Source organism: Pelophylax lessonae, assembly GCF_965119305.1.
Source record: "Pelophylax lessonae genome assembly, chromosome: 4".
In the NCBI taxonomy this organism is placed as follows: Eukaryota; Metazoa; Chordata; class Amphibia; order Anura; family Ranidae; genus Pelophylax; species Pelophylax lessonae.
Window position 1 is genome coordinate 20,147,511 of NC_138771.1, and position 20,829 is coordinate 20,168,339.

At 44.1% G+C, this 20,829-nt stretch overlaps 1 protein-coding gene across 1 annotated transcript in view; it reads left to right on the top strand.

The window, feature by feature from the left end:
• DENND4A (DENN domain containing 4A) overlaps positions 1–20,829 on the top strand; it is a 306,249-nt gene that overhangs the window by 162,902 nt on the left and 122,518 nt on the right. The window contains exons 13-14 of the mRNA XM_082255258.1: positions 796–941; positions 4,317–4,355. Coding sequence (XP_082111384.1) covers positions 796–941; positions 4,317–4,355 — 185 coding nt within the window. The remainder of the gene's footprint in view (positions 1–795; positions 942–4,316; positions 4,356–20,829) is intronic.

Below are 20,829 nucleotides of genomic sequence, written 5' to 3' on the forward strand. Positions count from 1 at the left end.
TTTATTCTTGCAATTTTCTTCACACAAGTGCAAGCATCAAAAACAGCTTAATTTAAAACAAACATAAAATAAAATAAACCCTGGCCACTGTGGGCGTCTACCTTCACACACAGGAACCTACCTAGGGAGTCTGTCCCAACCTACTGCTGGGCAGACACTGCTGATCCTACAGCAGACACTCAATAGTCCATTTATTTTCTCTTCACACAGAAAATGTCCATTTGTTTTTCTTCACACAGAAAAAGTTCATCACCTCACCTTTAGAAGTCTCTCAGCTGACTGCTCTCCTCAGCGCACAAAGCCTCAGGAGGCAGCAATCAGTAGTCATCCCCTGGATAACTTATAGAGGCCTTAATTGCCTCATTCTGAATAGCTGAAGCTTTCCAACGTCCTTACACCTTCCTAGCTACCTCTGCAGCCGACACCCTATAGTAATTGGTGAATTGTCTAAACCAAGCAGAAGTGTATCTACCATCTGTGACAACACTCACAGATTTACCTGACTTCCTGTCACTATATATATATATATATATATATATATATATATATATATATATATATATATATATATATATATATATATAAATAAAATATGTGTGTGTGTGAACCTGCCCAGAGCTGCTGCCCTGTAGCAGTAAAACTGCTATAGGTCAGCCAGCTAGTGGTTAACATGAATGTGACGAATGCACCTGTGCAGGCAAACCCAGCCCTCGCAGGGGAGTACTCTGTAGTACGCTCGTGTGAATGAGGCCTTACAGCAGCAGAAAGTAAAAAAGTCTCTTTTCTCATTTTAAGGTTTCTTGAAGAGCCGTGATCGTTCTCACCACAAATTTTACAATATGATGACTAAAACTCAGATGTTTATCCGCTTCATCGAAGAGTGTTCATTTGTTAGTGATAAAGACGCCAGCCTGGCCTTCTTTGATGACTGCGTTGAGAAGGTATGTACCAAACAAGATTTTGGAGCTTCTAATGTTGTGGATGTTTGTATTTTTAAACTTGCAAGGCAGCTTTAATCTCTATCATATCATTTCTAAATGTTAAACTATTGTGAATCATTTCTCCCGGGTGATTCTTGGTAAAGTTCACCTGTCTCTTCTGTTAAGCTCTAATATACATTCTCCATGATTCAGACAATGTGTTAGTGATGTGACGTGACAAGAGCTTTTCTTCGCTATTATCTCTGATTAACACTTGCAGTCTGAAAGGTTTTGTCATTCTCTTCAAATTTTAACGAGCATTGAATGCCAAGCCATGTGTATATCTACAAAGTTGTGTGTAAGCAGTTCTGTAGCTCTTGTGTTAAAGTGTTACTAAACCCAGGAACCTGCAGTCACTATATCTGATCTCCCCAGGATCCTGCATTCACTATATCTGATCTCCCCAGTTTCCTGCATTCACTATATCTGGTCTCCTCAGAAACCTGCATTCACTATATCTGATCTCCCCAGGAGCCTGCATTCACTATATCTGATCTCCCCAGGAGCCTGCATTCACTATATCTGATCTCCCCAGGAGCCTGCATTCACTATATCTGATCTCCCCAGGAGCCTGCATTCACTATATCTGATCTCCCCAGGAGCCTGCATTCACTATATCTGATCTCCCCAGGAGCCTGCATTCACTATATCTGGTCTCCCCAGGAGCCTGCATTCACTATATCTGGTCTCCCCAGGAGCCTGCATTCACTATATCTGGTCCCCCCCAGGAGCCTGCATTCACTATATCTGGTCCCCCCCAGGAGCCTGCATTCACTATATCTGGTCCCCCCCAGGAGCCTGCATTCACTATATCTGGTCCCCCCCAGGAGCCTGCATTCACTATATCTGGTCCCCCCCAGGAGCCTGCATTCACTATATCTGGTCCCCCCCCAGGAGCCTGCATTAACTATATTTGGTCCCCCCAGGATCCTACAGTCACTATATCTGATCTCCCCAGGAGCCCGCATTCACTATATCTGATCTCCCCAGGAGCCTGCATTCATTATATCTGGTCTCCCCAGGAGCCCGCATTCACTATATCTGATCTCCACAGGAGCCTGCATTCACTATATCTGGTCTCCCCAGGAGCCTGCATTCACTATATCTGGTCTCCCCAGGAGCCTGCATTCACTATATCTGGTCTCCCCAGGAGTCTGCATTTACTATAGCTGCTCTCCCCAGGAGTCTGCATTTACTATATCTGCTCTCGCCAGGAGTCTGCATTTACTATAGCTGCTCTCCCCAGGAGTCTGCATTCACTATATCTGATCTCCCCAGTTTCCTGCATTCACTATATCTGGTCTCCTCAGAAACCTGCATTCACTATATCTGATCTCCCCAGGAGCCTGCATTCACTATATCTGATCTCCCCAGGAGCCTGCATTCACTATATCTGATCTCCCCAGGAGCCTGCATTCACTATATCTGATCTCCCCAGGAGCCTGCATTCACTATATCTGATCTCCCCAGGAGCCTGCATTCACTATATCTGATCTCCCCAGGAGCCTGCATTCACTATATCTGGTCTCCCCAGGAGCCTGCATTCACTATATCTGGTCTCCCCAGGAGCCTGCATTCACTATATCTGGTCCCCCCCAGGAGCCTGCATTCACTATATCTGGTCCCCCCCAGGAGCCTGCATTCACTATATCTGGTCCCCCCCAGGAGCCTGCATTCACTATATCTGGTCCCCCCCAGGAGCCTGCATTCACTATATCTGGTCCCCCCCAGGAGCCTGCATTCACTATATCTGGTCCCCCCCCAGGAGCCTGCATTAACTATATTTGGTCCCCCCAGGATCCTACAGTCACTATATCTGATCTCCCCAGGAGCCCGCATTCACTATATCTGATCTCCCCAGGAGCCTGCATTCATTATATCTGGTCTCCCCAGGAGCCCGCATTCACTATATCTGATCTCCACAGGAGCCTGCATTCACTATATCTGGTCTCCCCAGGAGCCTGCATTCACTATATCTGGTCTCCCCAGGAGCCTGCATTCACTATATCTGGTCTCCCCAGGAGTCTGCATTTACTATAGCTGCTCTCCCCAGGAGTCTGCATTTACTATATCTGCTCTCGCCAGGAGTCTGCATTTACTATAGCTGCTCTCCCCAGGAGTCTGCATTCACTATATCTGCTCTCCCCAGGAGTCTGCATTCACTATATCTGCTCTCCCCAGGAGCCTGCAGTCACTATATCTGGTCTCCCCAGGAGCCTGCAGTCACTATATCTGATCTCCCCAGGATCCTGCATTCACTATATCTGATCTCCCCAGGAGCCTGCATTCATTATATCTGGTCTCCCCAGAAGCCTGCTTTTACTATATCTAATCTCCCCAGGAGCCTGCTTTTACTATATCTAATCTCCCCAGGAGCCTGAATTCACTATATCTGATCTCCCCCAGGAGCCTGCATTCACTATATCTGGTCTCCCCAGGACTCTGCATTCACTATATCTGGTCTCCCAAGGACTCTGCATTCACTATATCTGGTCTCCCCAGGAGCCTGCAGTCACTATATCTGGTCCCCCCAGGAGCCTGCATTCACTATATCTGGTCTCCCCAGGAGCCTGCAGTCACTATATCTGGTCTCCCCAGGAGCCTGCATTCACTATATCTGATGTCCCACAGTACACAGAACATGGAAATGCAATTACTGGAGTAAATATAAACTGCTAAATACCTTTTCCCATCAGCATTATATAGAAGTCTTGTGACTTCTATCAGTGTCCGGTTAAAGCTTGTAGGAGGAGTATTCATTCTCCTCTAACTGTCCTATGAGGGGGCTTGATGCCTGACCCTCTGTCTGGACAGTGCTGATTGGCCCTGTGCCCCTCACATACACCCCCCCCCCAAAAAAAAAAAAAATCTGTCTTGCAATACACACCAAGCTAAGCATGTGCATAGCGCCCCCAAGGCTCTGTACTATCAGGAGTTGGATTGGGGACAGTGGAAGTAGGGGAGGATTAGAGAAGACAGGATTAAACAGCCTTTTTACACAATGCTGAGGATTAATCCCTTAGGCCAGGGATCGTAAAACTTTGGCCCTTCAGCTGTTGTGGAACTACGCATCCCACGAGGCCTTGTAAAGCTCTGATATTCACAGGTATGACAAGACATGATTGGAATTGTAGTTCCTGAACAACTGGAGGGCCATCGTTTGAAGACCCCTGCCTTAGGTTCCACAGTGAGTATAGCAAGCATGTTTTACTGCATATACAGACTGATTTTACTGTTGTGAGTTTAGTAACACTTTAAAGAAAATTGCTTTCATTTCTGTGCTGGTTAACTAGAAGCGGCATCTTCTGACTCTTGCTCTGCTCTCTCATTAACAAGCTGTTCTCAGAAAGGAATTGTGCTGAGAAAGGAATCAAGGTAAGAACGCTAATTAAGGGATAGCAACTGTGCTGACAACTGTAACCATGTTTACCAACCATTTAAGGCTCGGTTCACATTGCTGCGACCCCCCATTGTTTTGCGATTTCCAGTGCCACTTTAATGTGACTTGAGGAATTAATGGCACTCAAAAGTGCAGGGACCTTTTAACCCGTTCGCTGCCAGGTCCATAGGTCATATGGACCTGACAGCAGGGTGTTTTGTACACAATCCCGGTGTCTGCAGCCAGCAGAATTGTGTGTAAATCTGACAAGTAGAGATGGGCGTGTTTCGGATCCTTGTCCTAACCCACATGCCCCATCCCGCCAGGAAGCTGGCACTGCACATCACTAATCACAGGCATTGAGACATTTCCCAGTCCGCAGCTGTACAGACCAGGAAATGTCTCAATGCCTGTGATTGGAGGTGTACAGTGTCGGCTTCCTGGCGGGATCGGGGGCAGGTGGGTTGGGGCTATGATCTCAAACAAGTCTGAGCCTATCTCTACTGACAAGACACACTCCGGCCTGTCAGGTGGAAGCATTCCGGCTGCTGCGCTACTGCTCGATTGCTTTCACACACCCTGTTAACGGTGCCCCTGCCATTTATCCCGGGCTCTGCTTGTCTATCTGCAGGCCCGGGACGACATAGTGGGGGCCTTCAGCTAGAGGGGAGGGGACACGTATCCACTTTCCTCCCCTCCTTGTTGCTGACCCCAAAAGCAACGTGTTTGACATCACTTCTGGGTCTGCCTGTCAGTACCAGGAAACAATGTGATGCAGTAAGATCTGCTTCAGTGGAGCCCAGTGGATGTCTCAATAAAGAGAACCTGCCCCAAAAAATCATCACATAATCTTTTTACACCCTAAAAGTTAAGTATAATTTTTGTTTTTTTTTAAATAATAAAAAATGAATGTTCCACCCAAGCACAGAACCCCCCCCCCACACATTTTTTTTTTTTAAAGGAACCCCCCATATACACACATACGAACATAAACATAGTTACATAGTTAGTCAGGTTAAAAAAAGACACAAGTCCATCTGGTTCAACCAACAAAAAGAAATAAAAACAGTAATGAAAACCCAACCATACAATCTCATATACACAATTCTATACCCACAGTTGATCCAGAGGAAGGCGAAAATAAACCCCAGTAAAGCATGATCCAATTTGCTACAGCAGGGTAAAAAAATTCCTTCCTGATCCCCCGAGAGGCAATCAGATATTCTCTGGATCAACTTTACCTAAAAAAATTTTAGTACCCACTTACTGTATATTAAGTACACCCAGAAAAGAATCCAGACCTTTTTTGAAGCAATCTAGTGAGCTGGCCAGAACCACCTCTGGAGGGAGTCTATTCCACATTTTACAGCTCTTACAGTGAAGAAACCTTTCCGTATTTGGAGACAAAATCTCTTTTCCTCTAGACGTAAAGAGTGCCCCCTTGTCCTCTGTGTTGACCTTAAAGTGAACAACTGAACACCAAGTTCATTATATGGACCCCTTATGTATTTATACATGGTGATCATATCCCCCCCCTTATGTATTTATACATGGTGATTATATCCCCCCCTTATGTATTTATACATGGTGATCATATCCCCCCTTATGTATTTATACATGTTGATCATATCCCCCCTTAATCTCCTCTTCTCAAGAGAGAATAAATTCAGTTCCTCTAATCTTTCCTCATAGCTGAGCTCCTCCATGCCTCTTATCAGTTTGGTCGCCCTTCTCTGCACTTTCTCCAGTTCCCCGATATCTTTTTTGAGAACTGGTGCCCAAAACTGAACTGCATATTCCAGATGAGGTCTTACTAATGATTTGTACAGGGGCCAACACACACGTTAGGGGCACCTACGCATGAAAACACCAAACGCAAAACACATGCTACATATCGCTGCGCAGGGAGAGCAATAATTCTAGCACCAGACCACCCCCCTAACACTAAACTGATGACCTATATGGGGCTTTTAAAGTGTTGCCTATGGAAAATGTAGGGTACCGAAGTTTGTTGCAATTTCACAGGCGCACACAAATTTAAGGTTTGACATGTTGGGTATCTATTTACTCAGTGCAACCTCATTTTTTATAGTGTACCTAAAAATGGGTAATATATTGCGTTTGTGTGCGCCAAAGTTACCTTTAGTGTATAATTTACTGAAATTTTGCATTTCCTAGACCTTTGCAGTAATATCAAGTGACCTAAAAAAATTGGAAATGCCACTATTTTATTCTCCAGGAATGCTTGCTTTCAGAAACTATATGATGGTTTAGGGGGTTTATGTAGTCTTCAGGCCTAAAATTTATTTTTTTAAGCATGTGTGCAAAAAAATTATACAAAAACTACTCTTGCAATGAAAGGGTTAAAAAGCCGCTGCCACTTTAGTCGCATTGATTGGAATGTCAGAAATTTATTCAAATTGATTTTCAATTGTCATGCGACTTTATGTCACAAGTCACATGCACAGTTGTAGCAATGTGAACCAGGGCTTATTATAGGTGCATGTAAAATGTTTCTGATCTGTGCTGTACTGTTGTCTGATTTTAGAGAACATTGATGCATTTAAACTTGCAATACTGCCTTTGGCAAATCTTTAGGCTTTATGCCCACAGGGAGTTTATACAGCTGCTTTTACCAGCGGCAGACTTTGTTTTGTTTTTTTAAGTAGCTTCGTGTTATTCTGTGGCCTCATGCACACACAGGCTTTTAGGAGCTGTAAGTGGCATAGGCCTGCAAGCTGCAAGAAAAACCCAGGGCCAGCGCATTCTGAAGACCAGCGTTACAGCTGTAAAAATGTTAAGCCGCATCAGTCTTTTTTTTTTTTTTTTTTGACGTCAAAATCAATGGTTCCTTATGAGCGCTGTCTTAACTGATCCAACCTTTAGCCCATCAATTTTAATGGACGTCACATCCAAGTCGGATGATCATTGCAACAACAAAGAGCAGAGCCGCTCAGGTGTCAGTTCAATGGGTGGTGCTGGTCAGATCCGCCGTCCAAGCAATGAAGAATCCAAGAAAGTAGACCGCACTCAGAAAAAGTAAGATGAAAACAATCAAAACTCCTTTATTCTTCTTCGGTGCATTCAAGTCTGGGACCCCCACGTTTTTTTTTTTTTTTTCATTTTGTCATGGGGTTTCCTTTCAAGATCCATGCCAGACTCAAAGGGCCTTGTATAGATTTGGGGGGGGGGGGGGGGGCACGCCGTTTTTTTTTTTTTTTTTTTTTTTTTTTAATTTTTGGTGTGGGGTTCTCCTTCAAGATCCTCAGAGCACAAGCTGGATCATGATGATTCGACTTGGATTCGACTTCTATTCAAATCAATGAGCTGAAAGTTGGATCAGTTAAGACCGCTCTCATTGGGAACCATTGTTTTTGAATAGAGGCAGAGAAACACTGCTAAAAGCGAACGACGGCTTACAAATATGTGAAAAGTGTGACGTGCATTTGTATTCAGCCCCCCTTACTTTGATACCCCTAACTAAAATCTAGTGCAACCAATTGCCTTCAGAAGTCCCCTAATTATAAAAATTGATTCCACCAGTGTGTAATTGAATCTCCGTATAAATACAGCTGTTCTCTAAAGCCCGCAGAGGTTTGTTAGTGAACCTTAGGGAATAAACAGCATCATGAAGGCCAAGGAACACACCAGGCAGGTCAGGGATAAAGTTGTGGAGAATTTTTAAGCAGGGTTAGTTTATAAAAAAAAAAATATCCCAAGCTTTGAACATCTCCCGGAGCGCTGTTCAATCCATCATCCGAAAATGGAAAGAGTTTGGCACAACTGCAACCCTACCAAGACATGGCCGTCCACCTAAACTGACCGGCCGGGCAAGGAGAGCATTCATCAGAGAAGCAGCCAAGAGGCCCATGGGAACTCTGGAGGAGCTGCAGAGATGCACAGCTCAGGTGGGAGAATCTGTCCACAGGACAACTATTAGTCGTGCGCTCCACAAATCTGCCCTTTATGGAAGAGGGGCAAGAAGAAAGCCATTGGTGAAAGAAAAACCATAAGAAGTCCTATTTGCAGTTTGCGAGAAGCCATGTGGGGGACACAGCAAACATGTGGAAGAAGGAGCTCTGGTCAGATGAGACCGAAATTGAACTTTTTGGCATAAAAGCAGAATGCTATGTGTGGCGGAAAACGAACACTGCACATTAACCTGATCAGCAGGGACAGGGAAGCTGGTCAGAGTTGATGGGAAGATGGATGGAGCCAAATGCAGGGCAATCTTAGAAGAAAACCTGTTAGAGTCTGCAAAAAACTTGAGACTGGGGTGGAGGTTCACCTTCCAGCAGGACAACGACCCGAAACATCCAGCCAGAGCTACAAAGGAATGGTTTAGATCAAAGCATATTCATGTGTTAGAATGACTCAGTCAAAGTCCAGACCTAAATCCAATTGAGAATCTGTGGCAAGACTTGAATATTGCTGTTCACAGACTCTCTCCATCCAATCTGACAGAGCTTGAGATATTTTGCAAAGGAAGAATGGGCAGAAATGTCCCTCTCTAGATGTGCAAAGCTGGTAGAGACATCCCCAAAAAGACTTGCAGCTGTAATTGCAGGGAAAGGCGGTTCTACAAAGTATTGACTCGGGGGGTGAATACAAATGCAGTCACACTTTTCACATACTTATTTGGGAAAAAAATTGAAAACAATTTATAATTTTCCTTCCACTTCACAATTATGGCCACTTTGTGTCGGTCTATCACATAAAATCCCAATAAAATACATTTACGTTTTTGGTTGTAACATGACAAAATGTGGAAAATTTCAAGGGGTATGAATACTTTTTAAAGGCACTGTTCTGATAAAACATTGCGAATTGAAAGAATTTTGGAAGGAAAAACAGAGTGCAGAAATCGTCTTTCTATTTTAGACCGTAATTAATAATGGACGTTTCCAGGAGCTGGCAGAGCTCTGTAAAATGTTTTTAAATGAATCTCCCTGGCTTCTCATTTTAAATCTATAAAATGTTTCTAAAATTCATTGTGACAGGGCAGATGAAGTGTAAAAGGGAACTGTTTTCAAAGTTTTTAGTAGCATTTATTGTCTAGATCAGCGGTTTGCACAGAATCTATCTTGCACTTCTTTATCTTGTTTTAATAAGACTTGCAGTTAGCTTTGGTAGGTTTCAAATTAAATCCTTGCATTGCAAAAAAAACATAGCTGTTTTTTTTTTTTTTGTTAAAAAATATTATCAATAAGATCTCATATACTTGTAACAGACACCTGGGCTTTACCATTATCTTACATGCAACAATCGGCCTCTTCAAGAGGAACTTCAGTCTTAGATTTTTTTTTTTTATTTTAACACCAATTACCTGTCTCATGCCCAACTGATCCAGCGTTGTCCTTGAGTGACCCGCTGATCAGGTTCAGCAGCCCGGGTCCCATGCCGCCATCTCTGTCCTTCCCAGCCATAGGAAGTTGGCTGCCTCTTCTGAGTTTTGGGCAGCCGGCCTCCAATGAACACTGCAACTTCACCCACCAGCTGCTGTGAGTTCCTACTCCTGGAATATATGACCTTGACTACAAAGGAGGCTGAGACTACAGGGACATGTCATTCTCACCTTGGCTAGAATGGCGGCAGGTGGGAGGGGCCAGGCCTAAAGGTTAAAAAAGAAAAAAAAACAAAAAGCATTTTGCATTTTTAAATAGTCGATCTGGAAGGCCGTGTCCAAAGGGTTGTAATAAACCGCGCATACTCAGACTGGTCTGAGGTAGTAAGCGGGGTGCCCCAGGGCTCAGTCCTGGGACCAACCTTGTTCAATTTATTCATAAACAGCAATGAGGTCGGGATCAGTAGTTCGATATCAGTTTTTGCGGATGAAACAAAATTGGCCAGGGCAATAACTGCACAGCATGAAGCAGATATCCTACAGAATGACCTGGACAAAATAACGGAGTGGGCAACGACATGGCAAATGAGGTTTAACGTGGAGAAGTGTAAGGTTTTGCACTTGGGGACTAAAAACATAAAAACACAATACACTTTAGGGGGGGAACCCTTGGGGGAATCAAAAATGGAGAAAGATCTGGGAGTCTTGGTTGATGATAGATTAGGCAACAGCATGCAATGTCAAGCGGCAGCTGCCAAAGCCAGCAGAATATTAGCATGCATAAAGAAAGGGATGTATTCCAGAGATAAGACTATAATCCTTCCACTTTATAAAACTCTGGTCCGACCGCATCTGGAGTATTCTGTCCAGTTCTGGTCGCCAGTCCTCAGGAGGGATGTGTTGGAGCTGGAGAGAGTCCAGAGAAGGGCAACTAAACTAATTAGGGGATTGGAGGACCTTAATTATGAAGAGCGTCTGCAATCGCTCGATTTATTCTCCCTGGAGAAGAGACGCCTGAGGGGGGACATGATAGCAATTTATAAATATCTCAACGGGGATCTCAGCTTAGAAAAAAAGCTGTTCAGTCGAAGGGATTGCATGAGGACAAGAGGGCGATTAGAGGAGAAGCGTTTTAACCTCAGGCAACGTGGGGAGTTCTTTACTGTTAGGGCTACGAGATTGTTGAATTCTCTACCACAGGAGGTGGTTTCTGCGGGAAATATGGTGGCTTTCAAAAGACTCTTAGATGTACATCTCAAGGATCAGGACATTCAGGGCTATGTTAGATGATTACAGCCACACACACCTACACAGGTTGAACTGGATGGACTATTGTCTTTATTCAACCTCACCTACTATGTAACTATGGAAATGCAACATTTTACAGCTAAATACACTTAATTTACTGTTTCAGCAAGATAATAAATAATTAAAAAAATAGAGAACAAATGAAAAAATATACCCATTTTGAAAAAAAGCCTTTTGGAGCTAGATTACACTAGCGTTGCCCTCTGATGAGTGATCCGCTTACATGGAGACAACTGAACGCCAAGCGTGTGGGATCGTACCTGTTGCATGCCAGGTTTGATGAGTGGGACTACCAAGCTTAACCCCTTGCTCCTCACAACCATCTGAAATTGTCCCTTGCTTAGCAGCCCTTTAGCCATCCCTTGTGTACAGTCTTAAGGGATAGCTACATGTGCACCACCTACAGAAGGGCCCCAACAAATGCCGGCAGACACGGACTTCTAGACGCCAGGTACTTTGCAGTCACCTCGTGGTTTACCCCTTTGTTAAGAATGTGTGCAGTCCCCCACTAAAGAGAAGCATGCGCAGAGTGCACTCACGGGGCACCTTTTTAATAGTAGTTACCAATAGTTAAGTTAAACTATTCTTTTTGACATTCATGCTCTTACACTTAATGCGGTTCTTGGTAATGCTGTGTGTACTAGTATAATGGGGCTTAGACTTATTGGGGCTTAAGTCAATGGCTGTAGATGAGGCTAACCTGCTCGTCAGTTAATTAAACGTATTCTTTTGACCTACTTGTTGTTTGCTTTGCATTTGCTTACCCTTCAATAATACATTTGCCTTGTTAATCCCTAAGTTGCTTGTGGTATATTTTCCTGTGTACTATCATAGAGCGGTAGAATATTAACGCTTATGCTATGCAAGTGTGAGTAATCCTATAACCAGGTGTGTCGGTTGGGACCAAGCAGCTTTAAGAGTCGAGGCAGAGAGAGAACAGAGAACCCAACAAACCAAGTGGCTCCTGCAGGGGTAGCAGTACACATCTGTGAGGCCTCGTTTACACAAATGCGGTTGGGGACCAGTAAAAACATGCAGCTGAGCCGCATTTTTAATGAACCCCCCCGCTCCAACAGCTCCCCCTTAACCACTTCAATACAGGGCAGTTACACCCCCTTCCTGCCACTGGTGGATAATAATGGGCACTGGTGGGCAGCACTGATAGATGGCAATGATGTACACTGGTGGGCAGCACTGGCAGATGGCAATGGTGGGCAGCACTGATAGGGAGGGCACCACTGGCGGGCTCCCTGAGCCCTGATTGCCATCCCTGGTGGCAATGGTGGGCATCCCTGGTGGTCATGGGTGGTCATCCCTGGTGGTCATGGGTGGGAATCCCTGGTGGCTCTAGTGGCACCCCCCCCCCCCAGGGTCTGCACTGGTAATCAATGCTCTGCTTACCAGCACAGAGGCCCCCCCCCCCCCCCCCGTGAGAAGAGCCGCGCATCGGCTCTCCTCTACTTGTGCCTGTCAGGCACAAACTGAGGGAAGCCGATCAACTGCTCTTCCTATTTACTATGTGACCAGCCGTGATTGGATGCAGCTGGTCACATGGTAAAGAGCCTACGTTAGTAGGCTCTTTACCGAGATCGGAGATGCGGTGTGTCAGAGTGACACACTGCAGCACCAATCGCCGCACTGTGCGCCCCTCGGGGGCACACAGAGTGCATTATCCTGCACGATGTCATAGGATGGCGGCTCAGGATAATACAACCACCTTCCTGTCGTCATTTGCCTATAGGGCAGGCGGGAAGTGGTTAAAGAACAGCAGTCTGCCCACTTTATTTGTTATAAAAACATGTTTGTCATTCTGAAGCTTCCCTCCAACCACTTTGCATATTATTTTATATATATATATATATATATATACACACACACACACATATATACTATGATTCTGTATTGCCAAACATGCTGCAGAAATCTCCCTCCATGAAGTCTGGTTGCCGCCATTTTAACTGTGGGCAGGTGAACCTGCTGGCTGTTCACTTCCTCGATTTACACACGCAGATATATATATATATATATAAATATATATACACACTCACACCACTGCTTGCCTGCACATTTCTCCTCTCTTGATGAATACTCATGGATCTCTGCAGTCTCCTGTTATCTCCAGCTCTGCAGCTCTCCTTGGCTCCCCTATGACTCATCCCTCCTCCCTTGCTGGCAAACTCTCACCAGAGTGAGAGAGAGCTGTGCATGATGTCATTAGCCTAGGCGTTTTACCAGAAAAGAAAGAGGAAGTGGGCTGTATAAAGTATTTACTGGCAGAAAAAAAATGTTTTACTATCCAAAGTTAACACCACACGGGCAGAAGATAATAGATGGAAAGATGGAAAAAATGACTGAAGGTGCACTTTAAGCTGCAATGGCAGTGGAGGGGGATGTACATATGCTGCGACCTTTATGCTTGGCATTGTAGAGCAGCAAAAATTATCTTTGCTGTTGCGTTTCGGTGTTGGGTTTAAGGAGTTAAAGTAGGCGGTGAGGAGTGATAAAAGTAGTGTCAAATGCTCTTTAAATAACTATCCAAACACAGATCACTCTTCAGAGGGCACCGCGACTTTACACTAGTCCTGACTGCGCGGATGCAGTTTACATTCTTTATGCTGGGGGGATAATAAAAAATCAGCTCTATAGGGCGTACAGCGAGGTGTACTTTTCCCAGACACTACTGTCAGAGGAAGATTAATGCATGGAGTTGGATTTGCAGAAAACTGGGTCACCTTCTGTCTGTAGAATAGGAATTTATAGAGATTATATAATGCACGGCTTAGAAAAGTGGCAAATAAAGCTGGAGTTTGGGAGTTTAAACCTTGCTATGCAGCAGGACTTACCCGAGTTCTGTGATCCTTCCCTGAAATAATAATATAGGAGGCATCTGCTCAATACATGCATTTCATTTTGTTCTTCTGGTCATGGCTCTGACTTTTATCATTGCTTACTTAATAACAATATTGAGCTCCAATTAATATCTGCAGTTTAAGGGAGGGGTTTAATCGATATCAATTTTACAGCAGCACAAATTATATGCCAGAAATGTAGCTGGATGTCCCGAATGACCTTCCTGGAGATGAAGAAGATTAAATGTCCGGATTTCAGTTCACAGACTGATTATTAAACCTCTTTCTCTGACATCATGGCGTGCAGTGCACAGGTAGTATAGGGCTGGTTCTGATGCGAGGTGGTTACCGGTACGTTCTAGGAATCAAGTGGGGCGATTTATAAGCTAGTATTATGGGAAATGATATTGACCAATAATTAGATGGTAGCTTGCCCAGTTAACCCAGTTTTCATTAACCACTTCTGTGCTGGAAGATTTGCCCCCTTAATGACAAGGCCCTATTTTGCGATTCAGCACTGCGTTACTTTAACGGACAATTGCGCGGTCGTGCGACGCTGTACCTAAATGAAGTTGACGTCCTTTTTTTCCCCCACAAATAGAGCTTTCTTTTGTTGGTATTTGATCACCTGTGCGATTTAAATTTTTTAGTTTATAAACAAAAAATGTGCGACAATTTTGAAAAAAACAATTTTCACATTCTGCTATAGGACATTCCCAAAAAAAAAATTAAAAAATCAAAAATGTTTTAACATTTTAGGCCAATTTGTTTTCTGCTATATAGTTTTGGTACAAAAAAAAAATCTCAATAAGCGTATTTTGATTGGTTTGCGCAAAAGTTATCGCGTCTACTAACTACGGGAAAGATTTATGTCTTTTTGTTTTTTTTTTTTACTAATGGCAGCGATCTGCAATTTTTTGCAGGACTGCAACATTGCGGTGGACAGATCGGACCCCTAACTGACATTTTTGACACTTTTGGGGGGACCAGTGACATTACTACAATAATCAGTGCTTACAATATGCACTGTTACTGTAATAATGACACTGGCAGGGAAGGGGTTAACAGTATAGGTGATCAAGGGGTTAAATGTGACCCTAGGGGAGTGACTCTAACTGTGGGGGGGGGGGCGTGGCTTCTGTGAGATGACCACAGAGACATGTGTTCCTATATTGCAGGATCACAGGGGCTCTCTGGTCACCCCAGGGAGAAGAACGGTCGGCTGTTTACAACAGCCGACCAAACCTCTCTCTCTGCGGGGAGAGATCGAGTGTGTCAGGCAGCAATCGGAGCCGCCTGACACACGCATTGTCTTCCCCGCTGATGATTGGGGGGGGGGGGTGGCGCGCCCCCCAGTACCTCTCAGGCGAGCGACCTAGGTCTACGTCGTTTTGCCTGTACAAGCCACCCTGCCGCAGTAAAAGGCGGCGGGTGGTTGGGAACTGGTTAAACATAGTATTAAACCCCCAGTGTGTTTTATCTGAACACATAGAGCACAATAAACATTTCCTAGTAAGTGATTTGTTAAAATTCTTACCCCAGCACTCGCAGTTTAAAGGTGTCAATGCTGTTGGCTCGTGCTCTCTGTGCTGCTTCCCTGAACTTCCGGTCTTCACAGAAAAGAGTTGGGCCTCAGCTGCTAAACTAAAGTTTAGAAGCAGTTTGGCGTTCTTTTTTATCAGCCCCTGCACTCTCCTGTATGTTACTTACGCTTCTTGTACACAGGACGTTTGAGAACCTCTTCTGAACTCTGGAACTTCACAACTAGTAACCGTCAGTTAAAAACTTAAGTTTTGCCACTTTTATGCTGTAATTACGTGGAAATGCTCCTAAACGTCCGTTTACCAGCTGCAGTGTACACGAGGCCTGATGTGTACATTTAGTAGTTTAGAGGCAGTTGAGGTTACTGCCATTTTTTTTAAAGGCAGAAAACACACGCTCAGTACTGTAGTTTACCAACATTTCAAACGCCAAATGCTTGTAACCGTGGTAAACTGCATTTATAAGCGTTTTTAACCACATATACTGCGGCGGTCAGCCCCTCCTGGGCAAAGTGACGTACCGGTACGTCACTCGCCCGTGAGCCAATAGGGGGCGAGCACGTGCCGCCGGAGGCGCGCCCCCGCTCGTTCCCTGACATCCCTGTGCGAGTGAACGGCGGCACCGATGTCCGCCGGTCACTCGCGATCTCCCGCTGGAGAGGGAGAAAGGCAGGCGGCTGCTGTAAACAAAGCCGTCTGTCATTCTCCCTGGTGTAACAGCAGAGATCATACAATCCTGCTATGTAGGATCGTATGTCTCTGTGGTTACATCAAAAGCCACGCCCATTGACAGTTAGAAGCACGCCCCTAGGGACACACTTAACCCCTGGATCTCTAATAAAGTTAACCCCTTCCCTGCCAGTGTCATTTTTACAGTAACAGTGCATGCATATATATATATATAGCACTGATTACTGTAGTAATGTCACTGTTCCCCCAAAAGTGTCAAAAATGTTATTGAGGGGTCCGATCTGTCCGCCACAATTTCGCAGTCCCGCAAAAAAATCGCAGATCGCCGCCATTATTTGTTTTAAAATAAAACCAATAAAAATGACAAAAATCTTTCCCGTAGTTAGTAAACGCAATAACTTTTGCGCAAACCAATCAAAATCCACTTATTGCGATTTTTTTTTTTTTTTTTTAACCAAAAATATGTAGCAGAAAACAATTGGCCTAAAATGTTAGAAAATTTTGATTTTTACATTTTTTTTTTGAGAATTTCATATAAAAAAAATTGAAAAATATTGTTGTTTTTTCAAAATTGTCGTTCTTTTTTGTTTATAGCGCAAAAAGTAAAAATCGCACAGTTGATCAAATACCACCAAAAGAAAGCTCTGTTTGTGGGGAAAAAAGGGCGTCAATTTCCTTTGAGTACAGCGTCGCACGACCGCGAAATTGTACGTTAAATTCACGCAGTGCCGCATCGCAAAATAGGCCCTGGTCTTTGAGCAGCCAAATCCTCCGGGGCTTAAGTGGTTAAAAGGGATAACATTTCTGATACTTTTTGAACATATAAAAATGTTGAAAAAACACAAATTTCACCACCTGCTGTTTCCTGCATCAATGGATGAGTCCAGTAGCAGTGAACTCTGGTCCTCTGCAATTTTCTTCATCTTCGGAGCCACAGCAACATCAGGACCATTCCCTCACACATGCTAATAATGGGATCCATAGTGAAAACACAGGAAATAAGACAGCTGTCTACAAGCACACTGCTCTTTTTGATGCTTTCTCTTCTCTCAAGGATTGGCTGAAAAAGTTAATAATTTACTTCTTTTTCATGCATTGTGGGCATTTGGCAGGGTCTCCTGAGGTTATCTTTAAAAAATGCTTCTAACCTCAAATGCTCATAACCAGGGCCGTCTTTAGTATTGACTGGACCCTGGGCAAATATTTTCTTTGGCCCTACCAAATGCACTTATCAACTATTTGTGGGCAGTGGGGGCGCAAGGGGAAGCTGCTTTGGGCCCCACAACAAAGGCTGGGCCCGGGGCAGCTGCCCCTTTTGCCCTGCTCATAACTTCTGCTAAACTTGCATTAACTTGATATGTAAAAGCTGTAAAACATTTTTCACCATCGGTTTCCAGCGTTCAGAAAAGGTTTTCAGCTGCCCTGTTTTTTTTTTAATAAACATATAACATACTTACCTGCACTGTGCAATGGTTTTTCACAAAGCAGCCCCGATCCTCCTTTTCTCGGGTCCCTTGCGGTGACTCCTGGCTCCTCCCCCAGCCACAGCTCCTGACTCCTCCCCCAGCTGCGTGACCAATAATAAAAGCCACTTGCTGTGGGGGCACTTGTGCAAGCTCTCTCCCGAGCCTGTTCGGTGTTGTCCCTGTTGACACGCAGAGCATGGCTCAGCCCCGCCCCCACTCCCTCCTTACTGGCTGTGGTTAACAGCAGCGGGATCCAATTGAATCGGATGCTGAAAGTGATAAAGTGGATCTTTAATCCTGTGCCGCTGCTAGTGGGACCAGTAAGACCGGTCCGGACCCTAGGCATCCCTCTATTGTGCTCACATTTAGAGTTATTATTCCTATGTCTGATTAAATTGGAATCTAATATTAAATCCTCCACCTTCATACTTGATCCTATTCACACCCATTTTTTTAAATCTGGTTTTAGTTCCCTTTGCCCCATTATTCCTAATATAATAAATGACTCCCTTAACAACGGCTTGGAACCACCGATCCTCAAAACTGCGGCTATCCACCCTTGTACCAGAAAATCCAACATGGATCCCCCCATAGCAGTTTTACGCTCACTATGCTCCGACTCACCTATATATATATATAATATATACGTGGTCCTCAACTTCCGTATAGATGGCACGAATGCGCGCTGCAGCCAGTTCGCTCACAGCGGGAGCCGATCAGCGGGTACCGCGGACTCGATGTCCACTGGCACACGCTGATCGTTTGTTACAGAGGCAGAACAGTAGTCTGCCTATGTAAAGAAGGCAGATTGCTCTTTTGTTAGTAGGGAAGGCACGGATCTTTGTTCCTGCAAAGCAGAAACAAGGGTCCATGTCTTCCCTTAGTAAAAGCACCTCCCACACTGTACACAAATACTGGCTAAGAACACAGTTAACCTTTTGATTGCCCCGGGTACCCCTTCCCAGCCAGTGTCATTAGTACAGTGACCGTGTATATTTTTTAGCACTGATCACTGTATTGGTATCACTGGTTCCCAAAAAAGTATCTAACTTGTCTGCTGCAATATGGAAGTCCCATTTTAAGATGCTGATCACTGGCATTACTAGTAAAAAATAAAAAAAAATTCCATATAGTCCATAGTTTGGGATGAATTAGAGCAGAGACTGCAAGCCAGGCCTTCTCGTCCAATATCAGTGCCTGACCTCACAAATGCTCTCCTGGAAGAGTGGTCAAACATTCCCATAAACACATTCCTAAACCTTGTGGACAGCCTTCAGAGAAGAGTGAAGCTGTTATAGCTGCAAAGGGTGGGCCAACTCAATATTGAACCCTACGGACTAAGACTGGGATGCTATTAAAGTCATGTGTGTGTAAAGGCAGGCGTCCCAATACTTTTGGCAATACAGTGTATGTGCCTGAAAGTCCCGTGTTTACCCCAAAAAGGATTTATGTTATCTTAGAGGTTGTATTGTTCATTATTATTTTGCAGGCATGTATAGGAAACCCCTTTTTATACCCTTTTCTGAGCATTTACTACTTTTAATGCTCCTGTCTCTCCATTGTTCTATATATTTCCATTTGCTAAATTGCTGATCACAGGTGCACACTTTCTAATGCATAAATAGTAATTCCTTTTTGAACCCCCATAGTAATTATTTCGTTAAACCTTTCTTTACCCTACAATTTACTTTTTTGTTCTTCTAAGTCATCCATTTTTTTCCCCTTGTAATTCTGCAAGTGTGTTTTAAATTCAGAGCAGCAGAGTTAATAAGTCAGCTACAGCGCTTTCCCGCTGAGTCCCATTTTGCTTTAGAACTATAAAATGATATAGCATCGTTCATTGTGATTTTCTTATTATATGCTGGGCATATGTTGTGAATGCAAGCCCCACAGGCAAGATACAGCAAAACCAAGTTGTCATATAGACTTGCTTTGGAAGACTGAGAGCCAACTACGTTTGTGTTTTCCAACCCTTTTCATTTTTGCTTGGCCTTGCCCTTTGTGGTGTGTATCCAGTACTATTTTGAGTTGCTAAAACATTAAAGTAGATCTTCACCCTGTTAATTAACTTCTACCCACACCACCCCTCCTCCCGACCTGTATATTTATTGCATGTTTTTTTTTATTTTTGTTATTTATGAAACTGTCTGGCCCCGTCTCCCCATGCACGTCATTCACTGTCCTAGGTAAATGATGTGCATACTGCCTGATGTGCCTTCTGGGATATGCACGTCACTGGAGGCATAGCCTTTTATTCAGGAGAGGAGGGCTGGCCGATCCGTCACTGGGAATGAAAAACAGACACTATATGTGGGGCCCTTGGCGTAATGTTACTTTGGATTCAAGTCCATGTCTCCCCAAGACAGTAAGACTCATAGCAGATGCTAATATCATCAGCTCAACCACCTGTCTTCCAGAATATGCTGATTTACTCACCTGTTATCTACTGTGGGTTCTGTGTTTACACTTATGATAATGTGTATTGTATTTCAGGAGCTCGAGGACGGTAGTCTACTAGTTAATTGGCTCAGGTTGATTGAATCATTGTCAGCTATTAGTTACTGGTGGAAAAATAGAATACTGTTTGGGCCATTTCACACGGGCGTTCCGTATGTCCGCAAATCATCCTATTTTTTTGCAGATGATTTACGGACATAATGTATGTCAATGGCATTGCAGATGTCAGCAGATGACCATCCGCTGACATCCGATTTTCTTCCTTTCAGTTCTGTTCCATTTTTTGGAATGGAACAGAACCCTATTTTTGTTCCGTTGAAAAAACTGAAAGGAAGCAAAATCTGATGTCAGCGGTGTCATCCGCTGACATCCGCAATGCCCATAGACTTACATTATGTCCGTATATCATCCGCAAACGGATGGGATGATATGCGGACATACGGAGCGGATGACACAAGTGTCATCCGCTCCGTGAAAAAAAAAAAAAAAAGCACCGGAGCGGATCGCAATGCGGTCCGCTCCGTGTGAAAGAGCCCTTTGTGTTGGTTGTTCTTTATATAATTCAGGGGAATTCTATTTCTCTACACAATTTTATCTGCATATGATAACGTAATCAGGCACCTGACCTGGTGGGCTAATCTAATCAGGAGGGGGGATGTCCATCCTGTATATATTCGGTGTGAGTTGTTCAATAAAGGTACCAGTTCTCTACAAGCTAAATCCCGTCTAATTTTTTATGGGGGGGCGGCTAGAATATCTGATACCTATGTTCAAGACTGGAGGAAGCTGCATACTGACGGAAGCCCACAAACATA